The sequence below is a fragment of the Patella vulgata genome, chromosome 5 (assembly GCF_932274485.2).
Source record: "Patella vulgata chromosome 5, xgPatVulg1.2, whole genome shotgun sequence".
NCBI classification, from domain to species: Eukaryota; Metazoa; Mollusca; class Gastropoda; family Patellidae; genus Patella; species Patella vulgata.
The window spans coordinates 9,946,561-9,967,769 of NC_065883.2; the positions used below are offsets into that span (position 1 = coordinate 9,946,561).

The 21,209-nt window shown below is 38.5% G+C and overlaps 1 protein-coding gene across 3 annotated transcripts; it reads left to right on the forward strand.

Annotated features, from left to right (window-relative positions):
- The first annotated feature begins 17 nt into the window (after positions 1 to 17).
- On the forward strand, positions 18 to 15,789 carry LOC126821954 (complex I intermediate-associated protein 30, mitochondrial). Of its 3 annotated transcripts, none has more exons than XM_056101164.1 (5): positions 18 to 110; positions 1,400 to 1,948; positions 11,508 to 11,641; positions 12,637 to 12,822; positions 14,707 to 15,789. In XM_056101164.1, exons 2-5 carry the CDS (start codon positions 1,537 to 1,539, stop codon positions 14,929 to 14,931), a joined length of 957 nt encoding a protein of 318 aa, XP_055957139.1. In that variant the 5' UTR covers positions 18 to 110; positions 1,400 to 1,536; the 3' UTR covers positions 14,932 to 15,789. The 3 variants fall into 3 exon arrangements, with proteins under 3 accessions (XP_055957139.1, XP_055957140.1, XP_055957138.1); XM_056101165.1 differs by having other exon boundaries at positions 29 to 70; XM_056101163.1 differs by lacking the exon at positions 18 to 110 and adding an exon at positions 1,079 to 1,213.
- Positions 15,790 to 21,209: the final 5,420 nt, after the last annotated feature.

Sequence of the window (21,209 nt, forward strand, 5' to 3'; positions counted from 1 at the left end):
GAGTTTTGGAGTTTTTACTGACAGGTTAATCGCGTCTATGTTTCCGGGATGGAAATGACCTCTGGCAGTGGTATTATTTTTACTTTAGAAATATTAAAATGACTTAATTGGTAAATTCATCGCAATATATATAATGCCTTTTATTCGTAATATTCGAATCTCTGTTTTGTAGTTCGGGGAGGGTATTTCGATTGTAAATGTCAAAGACTGACATTACAAGAATTGACCAACATATCGAAATCCATTCAATGCCATGTGACTTAAGTTAAAAGCTTAAACCGGTATCTTTTCTACTCTATTTGTTTTTTTACTCTAGTCAATGGGGTGCTAACGGGCATTCATTTCTAGTTAAAAGTTAGCAAGAAAAGATATAAATCAGTTCACCATTTATCAGCCCTATAGCCCTCACATGTACTTATATTTAATAAAATAGATTGAATATCATAAAATCATTAATTAGATGTAGCTCGTAGCTCTTGACTCTTGTATCACACACCACACAGCATTTCAGTTCAACAACCTTTCAGACTCCACACAGACCACAGTTCGGACTTAGCCCACTTAACAATGGATCGGACTCGACAAGTCTGATGACGACTCAAACTCAGTCTGATGACGATTCGGACTCAGTCTGATGACGATTCAGACTCAATATTAACTTGATTTCGGACAATGATGAATCAACAATACGGTAAAACATTGTTGAAAATTTGTGTAAATTAGTAAACCTTTAGTAAAGTAAAACTTTGCAATTTTTGCCATCAATTCCAATGCACAAAAGATCGATCTCGTTTCCAAACACAGTCTGTTACAGGAAGTTTTTGGGGTTGGTGGTTGGATGCCCGAATAGTAAGCCTGTGTGGGTTGTATCATAAGCTCTGTCATTGAGTCAACTGGCGCGGTTTTGTTTCCCAGGTTGTACATGACAAGGAGTAGGGTCGCCTGTCCAACCTTGTGGGTTTTCTCCAGGGTCCTCCGGTTTCCTCCTACTGCTAAAGACCCCTGTGCGCAAGTGAATTATTGAAATAAAACAGAACCATATGTTGGTCCCGAAATGATCTAGTGTGTGTCGAGTGGACGATAAACCCCATTTCTCTCTTTCTCTCTAGGAAATTTCTAATGAAGATGGACATAGTGCTATCTGGCTATCATGAATCACACCAGCATTAACTGCACAAAAACTGGATCATATTTTCGTTCAAATCAACTACTGGTATTTATTCTTGTTCCTTGTTCATTTTCCTCAACACCTAACCTAACAACAGTTACTAGTAAGCATATGACTGTACCTGACACAGGCACAAATCATCTCTTTTTAATCAAGGCAGTCAAGCCGTTGCTAGGCAGACATATTCATATCGATGTTCCTTTAATTGGTCTATTGTCTTATTTATTGCAGATATCAATATGACGAACAGGTGAAGTTTACCAGAAAGAATATTTTTTTTTAACGAGTTTCGGTGTTATAACCGACAACACGACAAATGAATTTTATTAGTGAAAACATCCGATAACACAACACAATTATAATTAATCATGGCATTGATTGCAACTCGTAGACTGTGTCGATTTTGTTTACTGGGACAAAATAACAAAACAAAATGGCTACTCAATGAACAAACTAATATAAATCTAGGCCTATGTCAACGAGCCTCTGGGTATCCATTGACAAAAGACAAACAAAACGAAGGTTTACAACCTCCAAAGAAACGAAAACCCATTACGAAGACAGTTAGAGATGGTGTAAGAAATTTTCGTAAAGAAGTGAAAGACAATGCTGTTTATTTTGGTCAAGAAGTGAAAAGGTTGGTTAGAGAAGAAAGAGAAAGAGTGTTTGGAGATCCTCCACAGCAAGCTGTGCATGGCGATTACGAATATTTATTTAAATTTGATCATCAAAGAGCAGTGAATAGTTGGGTTCTATCTTCGGATAAGGAAGTCTGTCAAGGTTTGTGATAATTTTTATACGTGGACGTATTATGCCGTCGCCCCTGTCTGTGTGTGTGTGTATGTTTGTATATGGTGTATATCGAGGACACACATCTGAATACACACCTTCTAATCGCGGACCTGTGTCAACCAAGGACGTCCTCGGTTCAACCGAGGACTTTTTGGACTAAATCCAAGACTGTGAAGATGTTCAGAAACCCGGATTTAATATCCCGTTTGATTTTAAGGTCGATCTGAGGTGCTCCACGTTAGGCGGTATTCTACAGTTAGGGTGTATCTTTCGTGTGTGATCTGAAAATGGAAAAATATGATTGTGTGTATCAGGTCCGCGGTTAGAGTTTATTGGACAGCGAGTGTATCAAGTCCTCAGTTAACCGATCTCTACCATACACATCATATATGGTCACGTGGGAGAAACAAGTTATTATTTCTGCTACATTAAAAATCAAGCCATCTAGTCATTATATTACTTCTGACTGAAGTTTCGAAATTTTTACCTGGCGTAACATATAAGATTATTGCTGAAATATATAATCAACAATTGAAATATTAATAAGTCGCGCAATTTCAAGTAGTGACACTTGTTAGGGCGTATTAAGCCAGTTACAACTGTCTTAAAAATAATGCGTAGGTACCACTAGGCAATATTTTGCCTTGCGAATGTACTACAGATATAAATTGGTGAGCCTCGGGAGGCGTCGGGATCAGGTTTCCCAGTGTCTCAGAGGAGCTCCTTAGGCATTGTGAGCCACGTGGACCCATCGGGAGGCATTGTCAGTAAAACAGGCCTGGGAGGCATTCCCGGAGCTTTTCAGATCCACAAGCAAACTCCGGGGATGCTTCCCTGGAGCTTCCGTGAAATAATTGTTTCCTCGAGGCATTACCGAAGCATCTGTAATGTCTTGCTGAAGTACCGAGGATATTTAAATCGGGGATGGCTCGGGGTGAAAAAGTATTCTGCAGGAGCTTCAGGGAAGCATCCCGGGAGATTCTCCGTCGGGAAAACATTAGAAAAGTTTTCAATACAAGCTTCAGAAATTTTTGCAGTTATCCCAAGGCCTCCCGATGGTTCCATAGGACACACGACAACCCCAAAGCTTCCCGAGGAATCACCAAAGTTTCGGGAAAAATTGTTTCGCTGAAGCTTCACTGCTCCAGGGAAGCATTTCCAGAGCTTCCCCATGGACCTGGAAAGGTGCCGGGATGCCACCCCGGCCAGTTTTCCCAACAAAACGTCGGGAACACGTCGGAAAAACTTTCAATGCAAGCTTTGAAATTTTTCGCAGTTATCCTGAGGGCTCACAAGGAGCCAGAAGCTTTCCCTGCACACCCGGAGAACCTGTTCCCTGTTCCAGTTGGACATAGGCATAAGTGCCGCCGATATGTAACCAAGGAAGCTACTGGAATCTCCCGACATGAAAATTCACCCGATGATGTTGATTATCGGCGAAGGTACCCCGAAGCTTTCCCGATTATTGGGAGCTATCCCCTATGGTTCACGGCAGTTGTAAAAATCTATTTTTAGAAGCCATGTTTGTCATGTTGCTTGATTGAGGGAGGGTTCATTGCAGAATGTATTTGTTGTTACTTACTGTCCATTTATTGTACATATTGAAGCCTAAATAAATTCTTTGATTATCTTCTGCCAAATTATTTTCCGCCGTTTGATTGCAGGGTCTATTGTACATTAAAACCCCTCAATGTTCCCAAAACCACCAATCTGATTACAATACAGATCTATATTTCGTTTCATTTTTTTATACTTTCGATGGCCTACACTACATGAAGATCTGACAAGTTATAGCGATAGGTCACGTCAGGGGTCAAAAGACCGACTTATGACCCTATGACGTCAGACATTTGATTAACCAATCAGCATTGATGTTACTAGTGGATTACCCACAGTTCCGTGAAAAACACGCCTAAAGCTCGCCGTAACAGACCTTTTCATTGGCTTATCCCTGACACCATTCAGAACACGAGTTAAATAACAACTCTTCCAGATCCAAGTGTAGTAAAGACAAGTTAAAAGAAATTTTGAACTATAAAAACAAAATGAAATAGGATCTGTGTTTTAACCAGATTGCAAAACTACTTAAGAATGAGTTTGCGAGAGAATCATGCAAAATTTAAAAAAAAAAGGCACAAGCCATGTCGGGCGATTTTGACCAAACTTTGCAGATTTGGTGATTGGGTACCCTGTATACCCCACATGAAATATGAGGGTCATCAACCTTGTAGTTACGGAGAACCAGCTATGGCCATTTTAGAGTTAAAATAACGTCATTTTTTAAAAAAAAATGCCCTAAATTCAAATATTTTCCATAAATTGCCTATTGATTTTTGGATTTTTTTTAATCATTTTTTTATGAATGATCTTGTATACTACTTCAATATATATGACTATTAAATTTTTCCAAAACCATTTAAGGCTATGAGGAATTTATTTTGAGATGTAGATTTTGCTATATGCTAAAACATATAAATTTCATGATGCTATATCTCACTCACTGCAGGGCTGAGTATAATTCTATTAATAATGGAAGTTGAGAACTACTAAAACTAATATTTGGTTTTGACAAAATGACTGGCACAGATTTCTTTCATATTAAATTTGATCGTCGAACTTAATAATAATAATAATTGATCATTTATATAGCGCCGAATATCCAACACAAGAGTTGCTCAGTGGCGCTTTACAAACACAATCGTAAAATCGAAAAATAATCAAATACACAAACGTAATACATTTTACACACAAGCGATTGTAGCACATATAAAACACTCAATATATAAATCAACACTTGAAAGCACTCTGGAAAAGGATGGTTTTAAGGTTTTTTCGAAAACTAGTTAATGGTGATGCATTTTTCAGGGATTCACTTAAACTATTCCATAATTCATGAATAGGATGGGCGAGGTGTGACGGTTTTGGGGAATACAAAATACAAATACAAAAGAATTCATTTTATATAACTCAAAATACAATATAACAATGAACACTTTAAAGTGCGCGCACTATATAAATTATGAAGCTAGGGAAAAATGTCCATCCGTCAGCATCACCATATATCGACACCATTTAACAAATACCATACATCGACGATACCATTGTTCAGCGACCACTCAGACGATACCATTCCCATAACACAGTGTCCACCCATCGGCAAGACCATACATCGACGATACCATTTATCGGCGACTAATCATAGACGATACCATTCACAGAACAAACAGTCCACCCATCAGCAAGACCATATCGGCGACTATCATAGACGATACCATTTACAGCACACAGTGTCCACCCATCGGCAAGACCATACATCGACGTTACCATTTATCGGCGACTATCATAGACGATACCATTTACAGCACACAGTGTCCACCCATCGGCAAGACCACCCATCGGCAAGACCATACATCGACGTTACCATTTATCGGCGACTATCATAGACGATACCATTTACAGCACACAGTGTCCACCCATCGGCAAGACCACACATCGACGATATAATTTATCGGCGACTATCATAGACGATACCCATCGGCAAGACCATACATCGACGATACCATTTATCGGTGACTAATCATAGACGATACCATTTACAGAACAGTCCACCCATCGGCAAAACCATACATCGACGATACCATTTATCGGCGACTCCAGAAGTGAACAGTTAACATCCGTCAGTAGGTACCCAAAAGGGGACCTGTAAAATTAGTCAACATTTATACATGAAATATTTACTCATACTAACAAAATATACAACGATGAGTAAAATATACGAAACCTGCACATCGGAACCAAGACACCAAAATTAATAGCATAACGATTTTACTCATCCAAGTACCCGATGGCAGTATCGAGTCCTCCAATCCAACTGTCATAATCCATCTCCTAAACCTGCCCGATTGTCAGTTTATATACTACCTGTATGCACATGCATTGAAGGTAGACAGTTTGGGCAAGCCTTAATATTACAGGTAAATAGTTTGGGCGAGCCACGCGGCAGAGTTTGGGCGACCCATAGTGACACTAATGAAATACGACCGTGACACATAGCTAAAGGTTCTTGTTCCTGCAATTGTCTTATTTTTTGGTTTAACAAGCAGGTTGCTTGAAGATGATCGCAGGGTTCTGGGTGGAGTGTATGGGATCAGGAGATCTTTTAGGTATTCTAGGACAAATTCACAGTTTAAAGTTGAATAGGTCATGGATAAAATCTTGAATTCGATTCTGTAGTTAATTGGGAGCCATTGAAGTTCTTTCAAAATTGGACTGATATTCTCAGATGGCTTCGACCTGGTAAATATCCTTGCAGCTTTATTTGTAGTTTCTGCAAACGGCCAATTTGATATTTGGGAGAATTATATAGGAGTGAGTTGTAGTAGTCAATTCTGGATGTTAAAAGGGAGTTAACAAGCATTTTCGCTGTTGGCTGGTCAATAAAATTGCGTATTTTACCGATGTTGTGAAGATGAAAGTTGACAGACTTGCACACAGATGTAATGTTATCAGACATATCGCACAGAGAATTGAATTGTACACCTAGATTTCATACAGACTTAGTGTTCGCTTCAACTACAGTGTCACCAATTTTCAAAGAATTCCTTTTTGTTTTGCTGACATGGTATTTGCTTCCAATTTTAAGTAATTCGGTCTTGTCATCATTTAGCTTCAGCTTATTTGCCTTCATCCAGTATCGAATTTCTGACAAATACTTTTCCAGTTTACCAATCTCGTCTTGTTCATTGGAATGTTCGAAGCCTGTGTAAAGCGGAGTGTCGTTAGCATACAACTGGTACTTCTGGTTATTGTGGCGTATGATAGTACCAAGTGATGATGTGTAGGTCGTGAATAGCAGGGGACCTAAGACCGAGCCTTGTGGTACCCCATACTTCACGGCACTTGGTTTAGAGCTATGCCTGCCACCTACCACAGTTTGGAAGCGTCCACACAGGTAGGATGTAAACCATGATAGAGCTGTTTCTGTGATGCCAAGTTCTGCTGAAAGTCGTCTTAGCACACTTTGATGCTCAAGAGTGTCAAATGCTGCACTAAGATCCAGTAAAACAAGAAATACAGTTTTATTGGCGTCCATTTCCTTAAGGATATCATTTTGTACTCTCATTAAGGCTGTCTCAGTACTGTGTTTGGAATTGTAGGCAGATTGGTAAGGCTCTATCAAATTGTTGCAACGTAGATGACAGATCATTTGTTCGGCAACAACTTTTTCCATAATTTTGGATATGAATGAGAGATTGGAAACTGGCCTATAGATTTTAAGTTCATCTGGATCTAATGATGGTTTCTTTAGAAGCGGATTTACTAATGCTAGTTTCATTTCATCTGGAACTATACCTATTTCAATACAGCTGTTCACAATGTCTGTTATGACCGGGGCAAGTTCAGATATACATGATTTAGTAATGTTCGTCGGTATTGGATCTAAACTGCATGACTTTGGGGCTGACGACGAGATAAGTTTTGTAATCTGTTCGGTAGTGACAGATGAGAAATTATTTAATGGCTTACCAGCAAATGGAGTTAAATCCGTAATGTTGTTAGAGTCAAAATTTTGCATTATCTTTTCAACTTTGTTCTGGAAAAATTCAGAGAAATTGTCAGCAAGTCCTGTGAGGTTATTTGTATCTGGTAAGATGTTGTTGGATTTAGGTTTACCGGTAGTTAAACTGTTGATAATCTGGTAAATCTGTTTAGGATTATTTGATGCGTCTTGCAATTTTTTGAGGATATAAGTTTGTTTAGCTTCCCTAATACATTTGGTTGTTTGGAACTTCGCTTTAACATACAATTGACGATGTATCTCTAACTTAGTAGTCCTTGATACACGTTCAGTTTTCCGTTCTGTCTTTAATACATTTTCTAAGAGTCCGTAATTCTAAGGTTTAGTAATGGATCACTGAAGATAGTTTGTACAGGTGTGAAGTCACTGTTGGGATTAAGCCAATTAGTGGCAAACATACCTCACTGCATAAATCCATAGAATATTATCAATATTTTAAATGCATATAGTTCCAAAAGTAACAAAATTTTTTATAGAGTTTTTAGACATTCCCGTCGGCAGTGCCTTAAAAAAGTTCCAAGCAAAAGATCATAGTTAACACATCAATTAATCCACATAAAAAACACATAAAACACAGAGCTCAACAAAACACAGCCAGCCACTAAGGCGCTTACTTGAAGAAAATGATTTCATTTTTGACATCATTTTTCCAATAAAATCATTCATTGCCTGGATTATTAGGCCTGATAATGCCCCATGCCCATGCAACCGCCTTCCAGCAACCCTGTGTAGGGCCGGTACTGATGATTCGGGAGTTCCTTCTACTAGATCATGAGATTATATTGCCGAATTAATAAAATGTTGAAAAATAGTTTAGAAGATTAATTGTATTTACCAAGAACAGCTCTTTTGGAATTTACTGTAAATTAAGTTTTTCATCATTTGAAAATTTTAATGGTGTAATTGTGAGCTCAGTTTTTGCGAGTAGATACTTATTAGACACATAGTTAATGGATAGATAGATATTTATTTAGATGGTGGATAAGAATAAAGTATAGCGATATTTTTTAATTTGAAATACTTATTGGTAATAAGTATTTGTAGTTTTGATAATGGAACATTTTTAAACGTAAATTATTTGATGAAAGTATATAATGCGTTTATATTTATTTGTTTATTTCTATAAAACGTAAATTATTTGATGAAAGTATATAATGCGTCTATATTTATTTGTTTATTTCTATAAAACGTAAATTATTTGATGAAAGTATATAATGCGTTTATATTTATTTGTTTATTTCTATTTCTATTATGGCTTGCTCTTAATGGAACTGAAACCACGTTAATTTGGTTTCCAGTGCCATGTCACACTTTTCAGTGTGTAAATAAAGCGGTTTATTTTTCGTCATTTTTGTTGAAAATCGCGTTATTTTTGGACAAAAATGGAAATTATTTACTACTAAACGGGTCGAGTGCCACCCAATTTTTTTCTTGATCTTAATACTATAGATTATTGCCTTTTCAGTCAGCATTCCAAAAAAATGCTTAAACCCGCAGTGGGTGAGATATAGATAGAATAAAATGACATATCTAAACGCTTGATGAAAGTCCATCAAACTTTCAGAATGTATACTCACAAACCATATCTGCTACCCTATAAAGTTTCATTAATCTACTCGCCGTAGTTTAGTTGTATGCCATAATTGAAAAGTGGCCTGAAAATGATGATTTTTTGGCTTTTTTGGGGTCTTAAAATTTCATATTTTTTTCTACACTCTAAAAATGGTTCGATTGATCTAAAATTGTGGCAGTGGAGTTTGGAGGGGTTACCCATCATACATAAAAAAAAATGGTGAAAATCGTTCACCCACCATGTGCCAGTCCCTGCATGGTACTCTCACAAACGCATTCTGAACTGTTTGATTAAGAAATAATAGCAGCTTCCTAAGTCAATCTGGAAGACATTAAGCCGTCGGGCTGACAGTGAGTAATACCCTGACATCCCTGCCCAATGCCTGCACCATCCAGTATTTTTCTAGTAAGATTTGGCGTCTTTACTTTCCATGTGTACCAAATTTGCCATACTTTTATTGGAAATAACTACCCTATAAATACTTTGTGCAAATATATCATTCATATCTTAAATATTTAAGTTCATATCTTAAAAGATTAAATTCAAGTTGTAATTTGAAAATGTTAGTATGTAGTTTAAAAGCTCAAGTTAATATCTTAAACGGATATTAACTTGAAATTTCCTGATATCTGCCCCACCTATACTCTGCGCCCATTTCTTGTATTTGTTTGTTTTTCGTCTACAGGCCACATTTCTTAATCTATCATCTTGAAACTTTGCATACTTATTCTTTGTACCCTAAGGAACATCCCTATCGTTTGGGGTGCATGCCCAATCTCCAAGGGCAGAGCCACACCCATTTTCTTTTTGTGTGTCTGTGTGTCGCCTACAGGCCACAATTCTTAAGTGATCATCTTGAATCTTTACATACTTATTCCTTATACCCTAAGGATGATCCCTATTGTTTTTGGTACATGCCCGACACCCAGGGGCAGAGCCACGCCCATTTCTTGTATTTGTTTGTTTTTCGTCTACAGGCCACATTTCTTAATGTATCATCTTGAAACTTTGCATACTTATTCTTTGTACCCTAAGGAACATCCCTATCGTTTGGGGTGCATGCCCAATCTCCAAGGGCAGAGCCACACCCATTTTCTTTTTGTGTGTCTGTGTCGCCTACAGACCACAATTCTTAATCGATCGTCTTGAAAAAATTCCATATGAATTCCTTATACCCTAAGAATGATCCCTATTGTTTTTGGTGCATGCCCAACCCCCTGGGACAGAGCCACGCCCAAATTTTGTGTGCCTTTTGTGTCGCCTACAGGCCGCAATTCTTAACAGATCCTTTTGAAACTTTGCATACCTATTCCTTATACCCTAAGGATGCCCCCTGTTGTTTTTTGGTGATTGTCCAACTCCCAGGGGAAGAGCCACACCCTTTTTTCTTTGTGTCTCTGTGAGGTGCCTACAGGCCACTATTCTAAATGGATTGTCTTTGAACTTGGGATATGTATTCCTTATAGCCTAAGGACGACAACTGCAAGGCTCAACCCCCAGGGGCACATCGAACCAAGGCCCTTCTGAAATGGCCTCCCGGACAAGTACATCCAACGTACCCTTTATTTGACATTAATTTGACTGAGAAACTGGTAATTATGATTCGTATTAAACATCATTTTGAAGTTGTAATTAAACCCACTCGTTCTGTTCGCGTCAATCATTCTTGTCCAAAAGTCTGTTTTGCCTTTTATGCGAAAAGACAAAAATGTGACTTAGATCGTTCTTCTGGACTCTTCATATGGTCTTATTTTAATGTAAAGACTTGTTAATATAAAATAAAACACATTAGATGATTAACTCATTAACAAATGGTTCATGTAAATATTGATAACACTGATTACCATGAAAAATTAGAGAAAAATGATGGGGTTTTTTTACGTTGAGGTTTGTAGCTCATTTTTGGGGATTGGGAGGTCTAGTGGTTTAATGCATGTGGGTAAAATTACAATGTCTGTCATGGAGTCAAGTGGCTTGAACGTCACAAGGAGTAGAGTCGCCAGTCCAACCTTGTGGGTTTTCCTCCGGGTCCTCCGGTTTCCTCCTACTGCTAAAGACCCCTGGCTCTTCCAGTTTCCTCCCACTGCTAAAGACCCCTACGTACAAGCAATTGATTGAAATAAAATTGAACCATATATTAGTCCCAAAATGACCTAGTTTGTGTCGAGTGAATGTTAAACCCCATTTCTCTCTCTCTTTTTACATTTGGGTTTGTAGTTCATATTCAAACCTACTGCTACCTAGACTGCATCACACCCCTGTGTCAGAGAAGAGAACTAGTATTGTGTCTTTAAATTGTTCGGGTGTTGCGGTTGCTCAGTTGTTGGCAAAGGAAAATATCCTTTCATTTATCATTTTGTATGTTACCATAAAACTTATATATTTTTATTTTGCAGGTAGAAGTGAATCTTATTTTAACCTTAGTAAAAATAAAACCGGAATATTTAGCGGAATTTTAAGCGGAGAAATTGTGAAAGATGGCCTACGTAAAAAGCCATCTTACTGTTCTGTCAGATCTCCATTTAGAACGGTACGTACTAATAACATTCAGGGATCACGGTAATCCAATCTGACTAAAACAGGGATTTTATTCTGTTTAGTTTTTATAGTTCAAAATTTCATTTTGCTTATCTTCACTACACTAGGATCTGGAAGAGTTGTTATATAACCTGCTTTCTGGTTGATGTAAGAGATTAGCCAATCGAATGGTCTGTTGAGTCAAGTTCTTCGGAACTGTGGGTAGATGTTAGCAGCAGTAGAAAACAAACAAAGGAAAAGATGTATTTTTCAAGAGGGACAAAAGCCATTTCAATGTAATGGAGGCAATCAAAATATTTTAATGAGATTGAGGGTAGTCCAGTGATCATATCTTTGTAAATACTGTTACCCTATTTGATTAGGCCCTCACCTGTCCAACCTCGTTGGTTTTCTCCTGGTCCTCCAGTTTCCTCCCACTGCTAAATACACATAGCGCAAGCGAATAATTCAAATAAAATTGAACCATGCGTTAGTCCCTAAATGACCTGGTTTGTGTCAAGTGGATGTTAAACCCCATCTCTCTCTCTCTCTCTCTCTCTCTCTCTCTCTTCTCTCTCTCTGTCCCTCTCTCTCTCTCTCTCTCTGTCCCGCTCTCTCTCTCTCTCTTTGTCCCGCTCTCTCTCTATCTGTCCCGCTCTCTCTCTCTCTCTCTCTCTTTGTCCCGCTCTCTCTCTATCTTTCTCTCTCTCTCTTCTCTCTCTCTCTCTGTCCCTCTCTCTCTCTCTTTGTCCCGCTCTCTCTCTCTCTCTTTGTCCCGCTCTCTCTCTCTCTCTCTCTCTCTCTCTCTCTCTCTCTCTCTCTCTCTCTTCTCTCTCTCTGTCCCGCTCTCTCTCTCCCGCTCTCTCTCTCTGTCCTGCTCTCTCTCTCTCTCTCTCTCTCTATCTCTCTCTCTCTCTCTCTCTCTCTCTCTCTCTAGTCCTGCGGGTTGGTGCAGAAAATTAGGATGTTAAATCCCATTTCATTTTGTTTCCTTATTTTCTCTTTCAGTTAGCATTTGATAGAATAGAGGCGTATCAATTTGAACCATTTAATTGTTTAGTTTTAAGAGTTAGAGGAGATGGTCGGCATTATTTGCTTCGACTCGGTGTTGACGCTCATTTTGATGTTTATTGGAGTGATGAGTACCATTATCATCTGTACACTAGAGGTGGTCCGTACTGGCAGATAGTTAAGGTACAAGTTTATTTATCATCTATATGGTATGGATGTACGATATTTCAGCCACACAGTGTGGTCGAATGGTTAGCGCATGCGTGTTGTATCATAAGGTCTGTCATTGAGTCAAATGGCATGGTTTTGATTCCCTGGTTGTACGTGACAAAGAGTAGGGTTGCCTGTCCAACCATGTGGGTCTAGTTTGTGTCGAGTGGACGTTAAACCCCATATTATGTATAGCTGAAAAATGGCTATACTGTGCCGATAGTGCGTGAAATCTTCTATTGTTTTGCACTCGTTATACTATACGTATTTCTTATCTCTGGAATTGTCAAGAACCACCAAAGTTGTGGCCTTGACACAGGAAAGGTTACACCCAGAGCAGGGGAAATTTTTTTATCTAACACGCGGTCTTCGTGAGAACCTTCTTTACATATATGTAGACACCAACACAGTTAATAATTAATAATAGTTTATATTCAGCAATATAATGATTACAAAAGTTAATATTGAAGTATATAAAGTTCTATATATATAGTCTATATTTTGATGATAATAATCATAAGTCAGAAGATATAAAGCTCACTTAATTGCTTGAAAACTATTCACCCACACGATGAATGTCTCATTGCAAAATGAATTAAAGTCACTTACTAATATGAAACACAACACACAATTCATAACATGAAATTATTCACTTATCACTAAATCCCTAATACACGCATTAGAGTCACTTTTGTTCATACTAATTTAAAATCACTAAAATAAAAAACACATAATGTATACACGGTGAAAAGACAATATGCCTTCCACGCAAATCGACGCTTTCACTGCCAGAATTCCCGCCACACCAGCGGTTTATCTTACCTCATGAATATTAAGTGAAATTATATACTCATGTACTCGGACAATTTAGACACTAAACAAATTTGAACATTACACCCCATTTTTCTCTTTCTCTCTATTTCAGCCACAGAGTCACGGTGGCTCTAACCTCCAGGTGGACTGTACTGGCAGATAGCTAAATATGTACAATGTTTTTGCCACGAATCCATGGTAGCTCAGTGGGCAAAGATGCTGGCTCGCAAGCCTGGAGGTCTGTGTTCAATCCCCCAGTTGTACGTGACAAGGTGTAGGGTCGCCTGTCCAACCTCGTGGGTTTTCTCCGGGTCCTCCGGTTTCCTCCCACTGCTAAAGACCCCTATGCGCAAGCGAATTATGAAATAAAATTAAACCATATATTAGTCCCGAAATGACCTAATTTGTGTCGAGTGGACGTTAAACCCCATTTCTCTCTCTCTCTCTCTCTCTCTCTCTCTCTGTTCAATCCCTGCATTGGCCGAGAAGTTTCATCAAAATTTTCCGGCGTGTTTCCCCTTGTCAGTGGTGCAGGACAAAGGGTCTGGCAAGGGACAACGTATAGTTGTTCGGAGGGTATGGAAACTAAGGTCCTGTGTACAAAGTTCCCTTGGCAGTTGGAATTCCATAATAGGAATTCCCACTAAACCAATCCATGGCCAGAGGCCGCAAATGGAAAGATTGCAAATTCATTTCTAAAAAGCAGGAAGAAGTTTCAGCTCTCTTAAGTCTTGTCTGTGATATCACTTTAGTGGAATCTGATGTTATAGAGAGAGAGAAATGGGGTTTAACGTCCACTCGACACAAACTATATCATTTCGGGACTAACATATTTAATTTTATTTCAAAAATTCGCTTGCACATAGGGGTCTTTAGTAGTGGGAGGAAACCGGAGGACCCGGAGAAAACCCACAAGCTTGGACAGGTGACTGAAGTTAAAGACCCAAGGTACTACTACTACTAGAGTATTGTAGCTTGCAAGGGATTCACAATCCTTTAAATGACAATAAACATCTTTATTTTTTGTGTATTTTGTCTTTACAGATACCCCTTTCCAAATTTTACCTGTCGAACAAGGGACGAATTCAAGATAAACAAGTGAAATTGGATAAAACAGCTGTGGGTTATATTGGAATCAACCAATCCGACGGTAATGCTGGAACATTTCATCTTGAAATAGACTATATAGCGTTACTGTACGATGAAAATCATAAAGAAGAATTTGAATATGAATTGTACGAAGCGAATCCTGATCATGTCGGAACATAGGATTCTTGTAGGGTGACCCACCATAAATAAATATCTCCATATATCTCGACAATTACGCCACAATATTTATATATATGCCAAGCCACAAATCAGTTTCACACAATTATAGTCACTAAATAAACGATCATGTTGTACTTAATAAGCTATGACCATTAATCATGTATAAATAATAGACGGAAAACTAGTTCCAAGAGTCGTCCATAACATCCAGACACTTTTGAGTAAAAGATAGGTTACGTGCCCTTGTTTTGAAATTAGTCTCGCATAACCAGTCTATCGACCATTCTACGTCTGATTGACAGGTCGGGATAATCAAGACTACTTTTTTACGAAACATAACAGAAAGCTAGAACAAGAAATTGAATTTAGAAATAAGCACGTTAGGTAGCTCAACAATCGTTTTAAGAAGCTTGTAAAAGTAAAATGAAACTACTGCTAGTATCATGTTCCTGTCTAACCCGAGTGATTCAGAGATATTATTTGTACTAAACCAAAAGATGCCGCTCTTAACGGTACAGTTAATGATAAAGCGATTTAAAAAATGAAACGAACGTAATTTCTAAATCTGCTGTAATAACCAAGAAGCTTAATTTTACTGCTATTCAAAATCGTCTACAATAAATTTTTTACGGCTGTAATAGTTGATAGATTTGTAGAGAAATGCACGTGCCATGGCTATTTATAGTATCATACTGTCAGAAAGTTGGTCTCGGCACGGCGAATGTGCACGCTTCAGTGGTAGTCTCGAACTATCAGCGGTGGACTGTATTTCTGTGAGTAAATGGGTCACCCTAATTCTTGTAATATTTTACAGCGTAGTTTGTTTTTCTGTGAATAAATTACTAATATTTACTGGAATCAAGTGTTTTACAAAGTTCTGGCCAATAACCACACAGACGTCGGTGGGTTAGGTGGCCGAATGAGTTAACAGGTCTGTCATTGAGTCAAGTGGTGTGGTTTCGATTCCCCGCTTGCATGTGACATGACAAGGAGTAGGGTCACCTATCCAACCTCGTGGGTTTTCTCCAGGTCCTCCAGTTTATTCCCACTGCTAAAGACTCTTACGCGGAAGTGAATTATTGATATAAAATTGAACCATGGCAAGTAGTAGGGATGCCTGCCTGACCTCATGGGTTTTCTCCAGGTCCTGGTTGTGTTGAGGATGTCAAACCCCATTCTTCTCTCTCCAAAATGTTGAGCTATGTACTAAAGATGAGTATCTTAACCAGGAAATGACCACACCCACTTCCTCAGTAATTTCCTCCATCAAATGAAATGGGGTTTAACGTCCTACTCCGACTGGGCTAATGAAGACGGGCATATGCTATACAGTGTGCTATGAGGGAAATTTCGCCCAGGCAGCGGCACTATGGCCTATTCTTGTATCAAATTCCAACCGCAAAAGATCTTTTACGTGCACGCCAATGTATACACAGGACCTCGGTTTTCCATATCAGGCCCTTGTCAGGCCCTCTGTCCTGCACCACTGACAAGGGGAAACCATGTCGGAAAAACCTGATGAATTTTCTCGGCCAGTGCAGGGATCGAACACGTGATCTCCAGGTTAGCGAGCCAGCGTCTCACACACTTGACCACCTTGACTTTCTCCTTCCATCAAAAATCTATCTGGCTAACCTCTACTTGACTTGAGTAGATTACCCTAGCATGGGGGTCACCTTGGTCTAGTTGGCTTTACCCCTCCTTCTGAGTTTGGGAAGTCCTGTTTCCTCCCATTGCTAAAGACCCCTCTGAGCAAGTGAATTATTGAAATAAAATTGAACCATGTTAGTCCCAAAATGTCTCTCTCTTCTCTCTCCCTCTAAAAAGATGGTTCTGAATCAAGAGGTCACTGTGGGTATGCCCATCTCAATAACATAAACTCAACTAAAAAAAATATACTTTTATTTTCTATATATATATATAAGCACACCAAAAAAAAAAAAAAAGAAATCTGTTATTGTAAATCTCACAAATTTAATACCAGACAAACAAACATTAATAATAAAACCCAATAAAATATAAATAAAATGATTTAAATATATATATATACAAATATATTCTTAGGCATCGTCACATAATTACATCATTTGCATCCAAGAAAATTGTGGGAGTGGATGGCCGAATGGTTAGCACATGGGTCCTTTATCATAAGATCTGAGCCACAGTATATTTGTTTATATGCCAATAGTTTTGAAAACCATTGAGAGGGGCTTAAAAACTCAAGGGGCTGCAAAAACTCATGACACAAAACGAGTCATTGCATCCCCCTCATGTACCCCCTGTTATTTAAATGTAAAAAACGTTGATATTATCTAATTAAGCAAATAAACGGTATAGACATAATCAAATAAAAAAAATCAGATCATAAAAGATGCCTCTATGATGCTAACAAGATTTCAAACAAAGGGGAATAACTCTGGAATTGAAATTTCAGTATAGGATTATAATGGATTTTTATATTTCAATTATAACAAGCCAACAGTGAGGCTGATGTCCCCCGCCGAAATAGGAAAATAATTAGAGGACACATAAATTTATCACAAATTATCTTTTACAAAGTATTGAACAATCAAACAGTCCAATCAAATTGCGTATCGCTCTGCTTACCCTGAGCAGAAAATGCTCATTATCAAACTTAGTCAAGGTATTACTGTAATGAAACTATACACCAAGTTTCATCAATCTCACTTAATTAGAACTAAAGTTATCGTGTCCCAAAGCATCAACCAATCAAATTGCTTATCTCTGCTTACCCTAAGCGGAAAATGCTCATCTTCGAACTCCATCAAGGCATTGACCTAATCAACACATACACCAAGTTTGAACATTCTAGCTCAATTAGGAACAGAGTTATCGTGCCCCAAAGTATCAACCAATCAAATTGCTTATCTCTGCTTACCCTAAGCGGAAAATGCTCATCTTCGAACTCCATCAAGGCATTGACCTAATAAACACATACACCAAGTTTGAACATTCTAGCTCAATTAGGAAGAGAGTTATTGTGTCCCAAAAAGTGTGACGGACAGACAGACGGACGGACAGACAGACAGACGGACGAACCCATTTTAATAGTCCCCTGCTTTCTTCGAAAGGCGGGGGACAATAAGTATTAAGTAGAGGTATAGGATTATAATGAGTAAAATACAGTGTACAATTATATATGCTACCAATAATATTTGGACATTAACCCCTATTTCATTTATTTGTTTCAATAACAATCCTTATTTTTGTTCTTACTGCTTTTTTGTATTTTGGCAATGATTGGTTTCGTAAAATATCTAAACATAATATTCTTTAGCATGGATGGTAGTAGAAAAGTAGGATTTTAAAACTTATTTCATTCCATTTATTAATTCCGGTGACAATCTCTTTTTTTGTTCTTGCTATTTTTTGTATTTTCAGATGCGGATCCAGGGGGTGGGGGGCGCACGTGGCTCACGCCCCCCCCCCTATTTTTTGCGGTGGCAAACAATTTTTTGCCCCATATATTCTCGCGGGAAAGGTAAACAAAAATATTTAAAAATGGTAGTGATCCCCGTCGTAAGTCGGCGGTCCCTGTGTCCTGTTGTGTCCTTGTGTCATTATGCGCCGTTTTATGCCTACAAAGCATCTTCAGCTTTGACTCCCAAGTGGGGGCAGCACGCCCCCCCCCCCTTTTCTGAAAATCCTGGATCCGCCCCTGATTTTGGCAATGCTTGGGTTTTGTAAAATATCTAAACATGTATTCATTAGGTCGGATGAAGCTGAAAATTAGGACGTGAAAAGTCCTTTTTGTTATTGCTACTTTTAGGATTTTGACAATCATTAGGTTTATAAAATATCTAAACACACATTGACTAACGAGACAGTATATAGTCACTCGAGTATGTAAAATAACGTTTTTTATAATACATACAAAAATAAATAGTGCTTTGGTAAAAACACAATCTCATTCAAATACAGATCTATATTTCATTTTGTTTTTTATATACTTTCGATGGCCTACACTATATGAAGATCTGACCAGTGACCAGTTGTTTTGGAGGGTCAGGTCAGAGGTTATACGACTGGCTTTTGACCCTATGACGTCAGATATTTGATTAACCAATCAGCATTGATGGTTCTAGTGGATTACCCTAAGTTTCATGCAGCTCATGTCAAAAGCACGCCGTAGCAGACAATTTCATTGGCTAATCCCTCACATCAACCAGAACGCGGGTTATATAACAACTTTTCCAGATCCTAGTGTAGTAAAGACAAGTAAAAGGATATTTTGAACTAAAAAAACGAAATGAAATAGGATCTGTGTTTTAATCAGATTGGTAAAAACAATTTTAACAGGTGAGTAAGCAAGCCTAGAAATAAGGCATCTATCACAGACAATGTCAGGCACAAATCTAGGCTTTGTCAGGCACCATTCTTCTGGTGCCAGTCATCATGTCTTGCACAGATTTGTCACACACACACACACACCCCCCCCACACACACACATACCTGACCACTATCCGCGATTGCTTTCTGACATTCTAGAGAAAATGAAATGAAATGATATGTGGTTTAACCTCCTACTGTTCTGCCCCTATGCTGGGCTAATGAAGACGGGCATACGCCATACAGTGTGCTGTGAGGGAAATTTTGCCCGGGCAGCGGCACTATCGCCTACTCTTTTACGTGCATTCCAATGTATACACGGGACCTCGGTTTTTCGTTTCATCCGAAGGACTAGACAGATGTCCTTGTCAGCCCCTCTGTCCTGCATCACTGACAAGGGGGAACCACGCCGGAAAATCTGGATGAACTTTCTCGGCCAATGCAGGGATCGAACATACATTCTAGAGGCTACAGTTAATATCTGACTGCCTTTAAATTTATACACAGTGTTTAAGTTCATGAGATGCAGAACCCTATCGATTTTTAACGATTTCCAATAATTACTGACTGTCCAGTATAGTTTGATTTGTGCCTGACAGTCAGGTGTGATTAAAATTGTTATTTCTAGGCCTGTGAGTAAGACAATATACAGGTAATATAAATGAGATTGCGTTGATATAAATAATACAATAAGCTCTTTAAAATATAATAATTCAACATTTCGTAAAATATAACTGGAGTAAATAATACAGCTAATGTCATAGCAGCAGTCTAGTAAATATTAGACCATAATCTACTTTCATAGTCACTCGAGTATGTAAAATAACGTTTTTTATAATACATACAAAAATAAATAGTGCTTTGGTAAAAACACAATCTCATTCAAATACAGATCTATATTTCATTTTGTTTTTTATATACTTTCGATGGCCTACACTATATGAAGATCTGACCAGTTGTTTTGGAGGGTCAGGTCAGAGGTTATACGACTGGCTTTTGACCCTATGACGTCAGATATTTGATTAACCAATCAGCATTGATGGTTCTAGTGGATTACCCTAAGTTTCATGCAGCTCATGTCAAAAGCACGCCGTAGCAGACCATTTCATTGGCTAATCCCTCACATCAACCAGAACGCAGGTTATATAACAACTTTTCCAGATCCTAGTGTAGTAAAGACAAGTAAAACGAAATTTTGAACTATAAAAAACGAAACGAAATAGGATCTGTGTTTTAATCAGATTGGTAAAAACAATTTTAACAGGTGAGTAAGCAAGCCTAGAAATAAGGCATGTATCACAGACAATGTCAGGCACAAATCTAGGCTTTGTCAGGCACCATTCTTCTGGTGCCAGTCATCATGTCTTGCACAGATTTGTCACACACACACACCCACCCCCCACACACACATACCTGACCACTATCCGCAATTGCTTTCTGACATTCTAGAGAAAATGAAATGAAATGATATGTGGTTTAACCTCCTACTGTTCTGCCCCTATGGTGGGCTAATGAAGACGGGCATACGCCATACAGTGTGCTGTGAGGGACATTTTGCCCGGGCAGCGGCACTATCGCTTACTCTTATATCGAATTCCAACTGCCAAGGGATCTTTTACGTGCATTCCAATGTATACACGGGACCTCGGTTTTTCGTCTCATCCGAAGGACTAGACAGATGTCCTTGTCAGCCCCTCTGTCCTGCATCACTGACAAGGGGGAACCACGCCAGAAAATCTGGATGAACTTTCTCGGCCAATGCAGGGATCGAACATACATTCTAGAGGCTACAGTTAATATCTGACTGCCTTTAAATTTATACACAGTGTTTAAGTTCATGAGATGCAGAACCCTATCGATTTTTAACGATTTCCAATAATTACTGACTGTCCAGTATAGTTTGATTTGTGCCTGACAGTCAGGTGTGA

What these genes read in the sequence shown, in the direction of transcription:
- LOC126821954 (XM_056101164.1), top strand. Translation starts at nt 1,537, where the DNA reads ATGGCATTGATTGCAACTCGTAGACTGTGTCGATTTTGTTTACTGGGA. An exon ending in GGATAAGGAAGTCTGTCAAG is followed by an intron (nt 1,949 to 11,507) that starts GTTTGTGATAAT and finishes TTTATTTTGCAG; the next exon opens with GTAGAAGTGAATCTTATTTT. An exon ending in TCAGATCTCCATTTAGAACG is followed by an intron (nt 11,642 to 12,636) that starts GTACGTACTAAT and finishes TTTCTCTTTCAG; the next exon opens with TTAGCATTTGATAGAATAGA.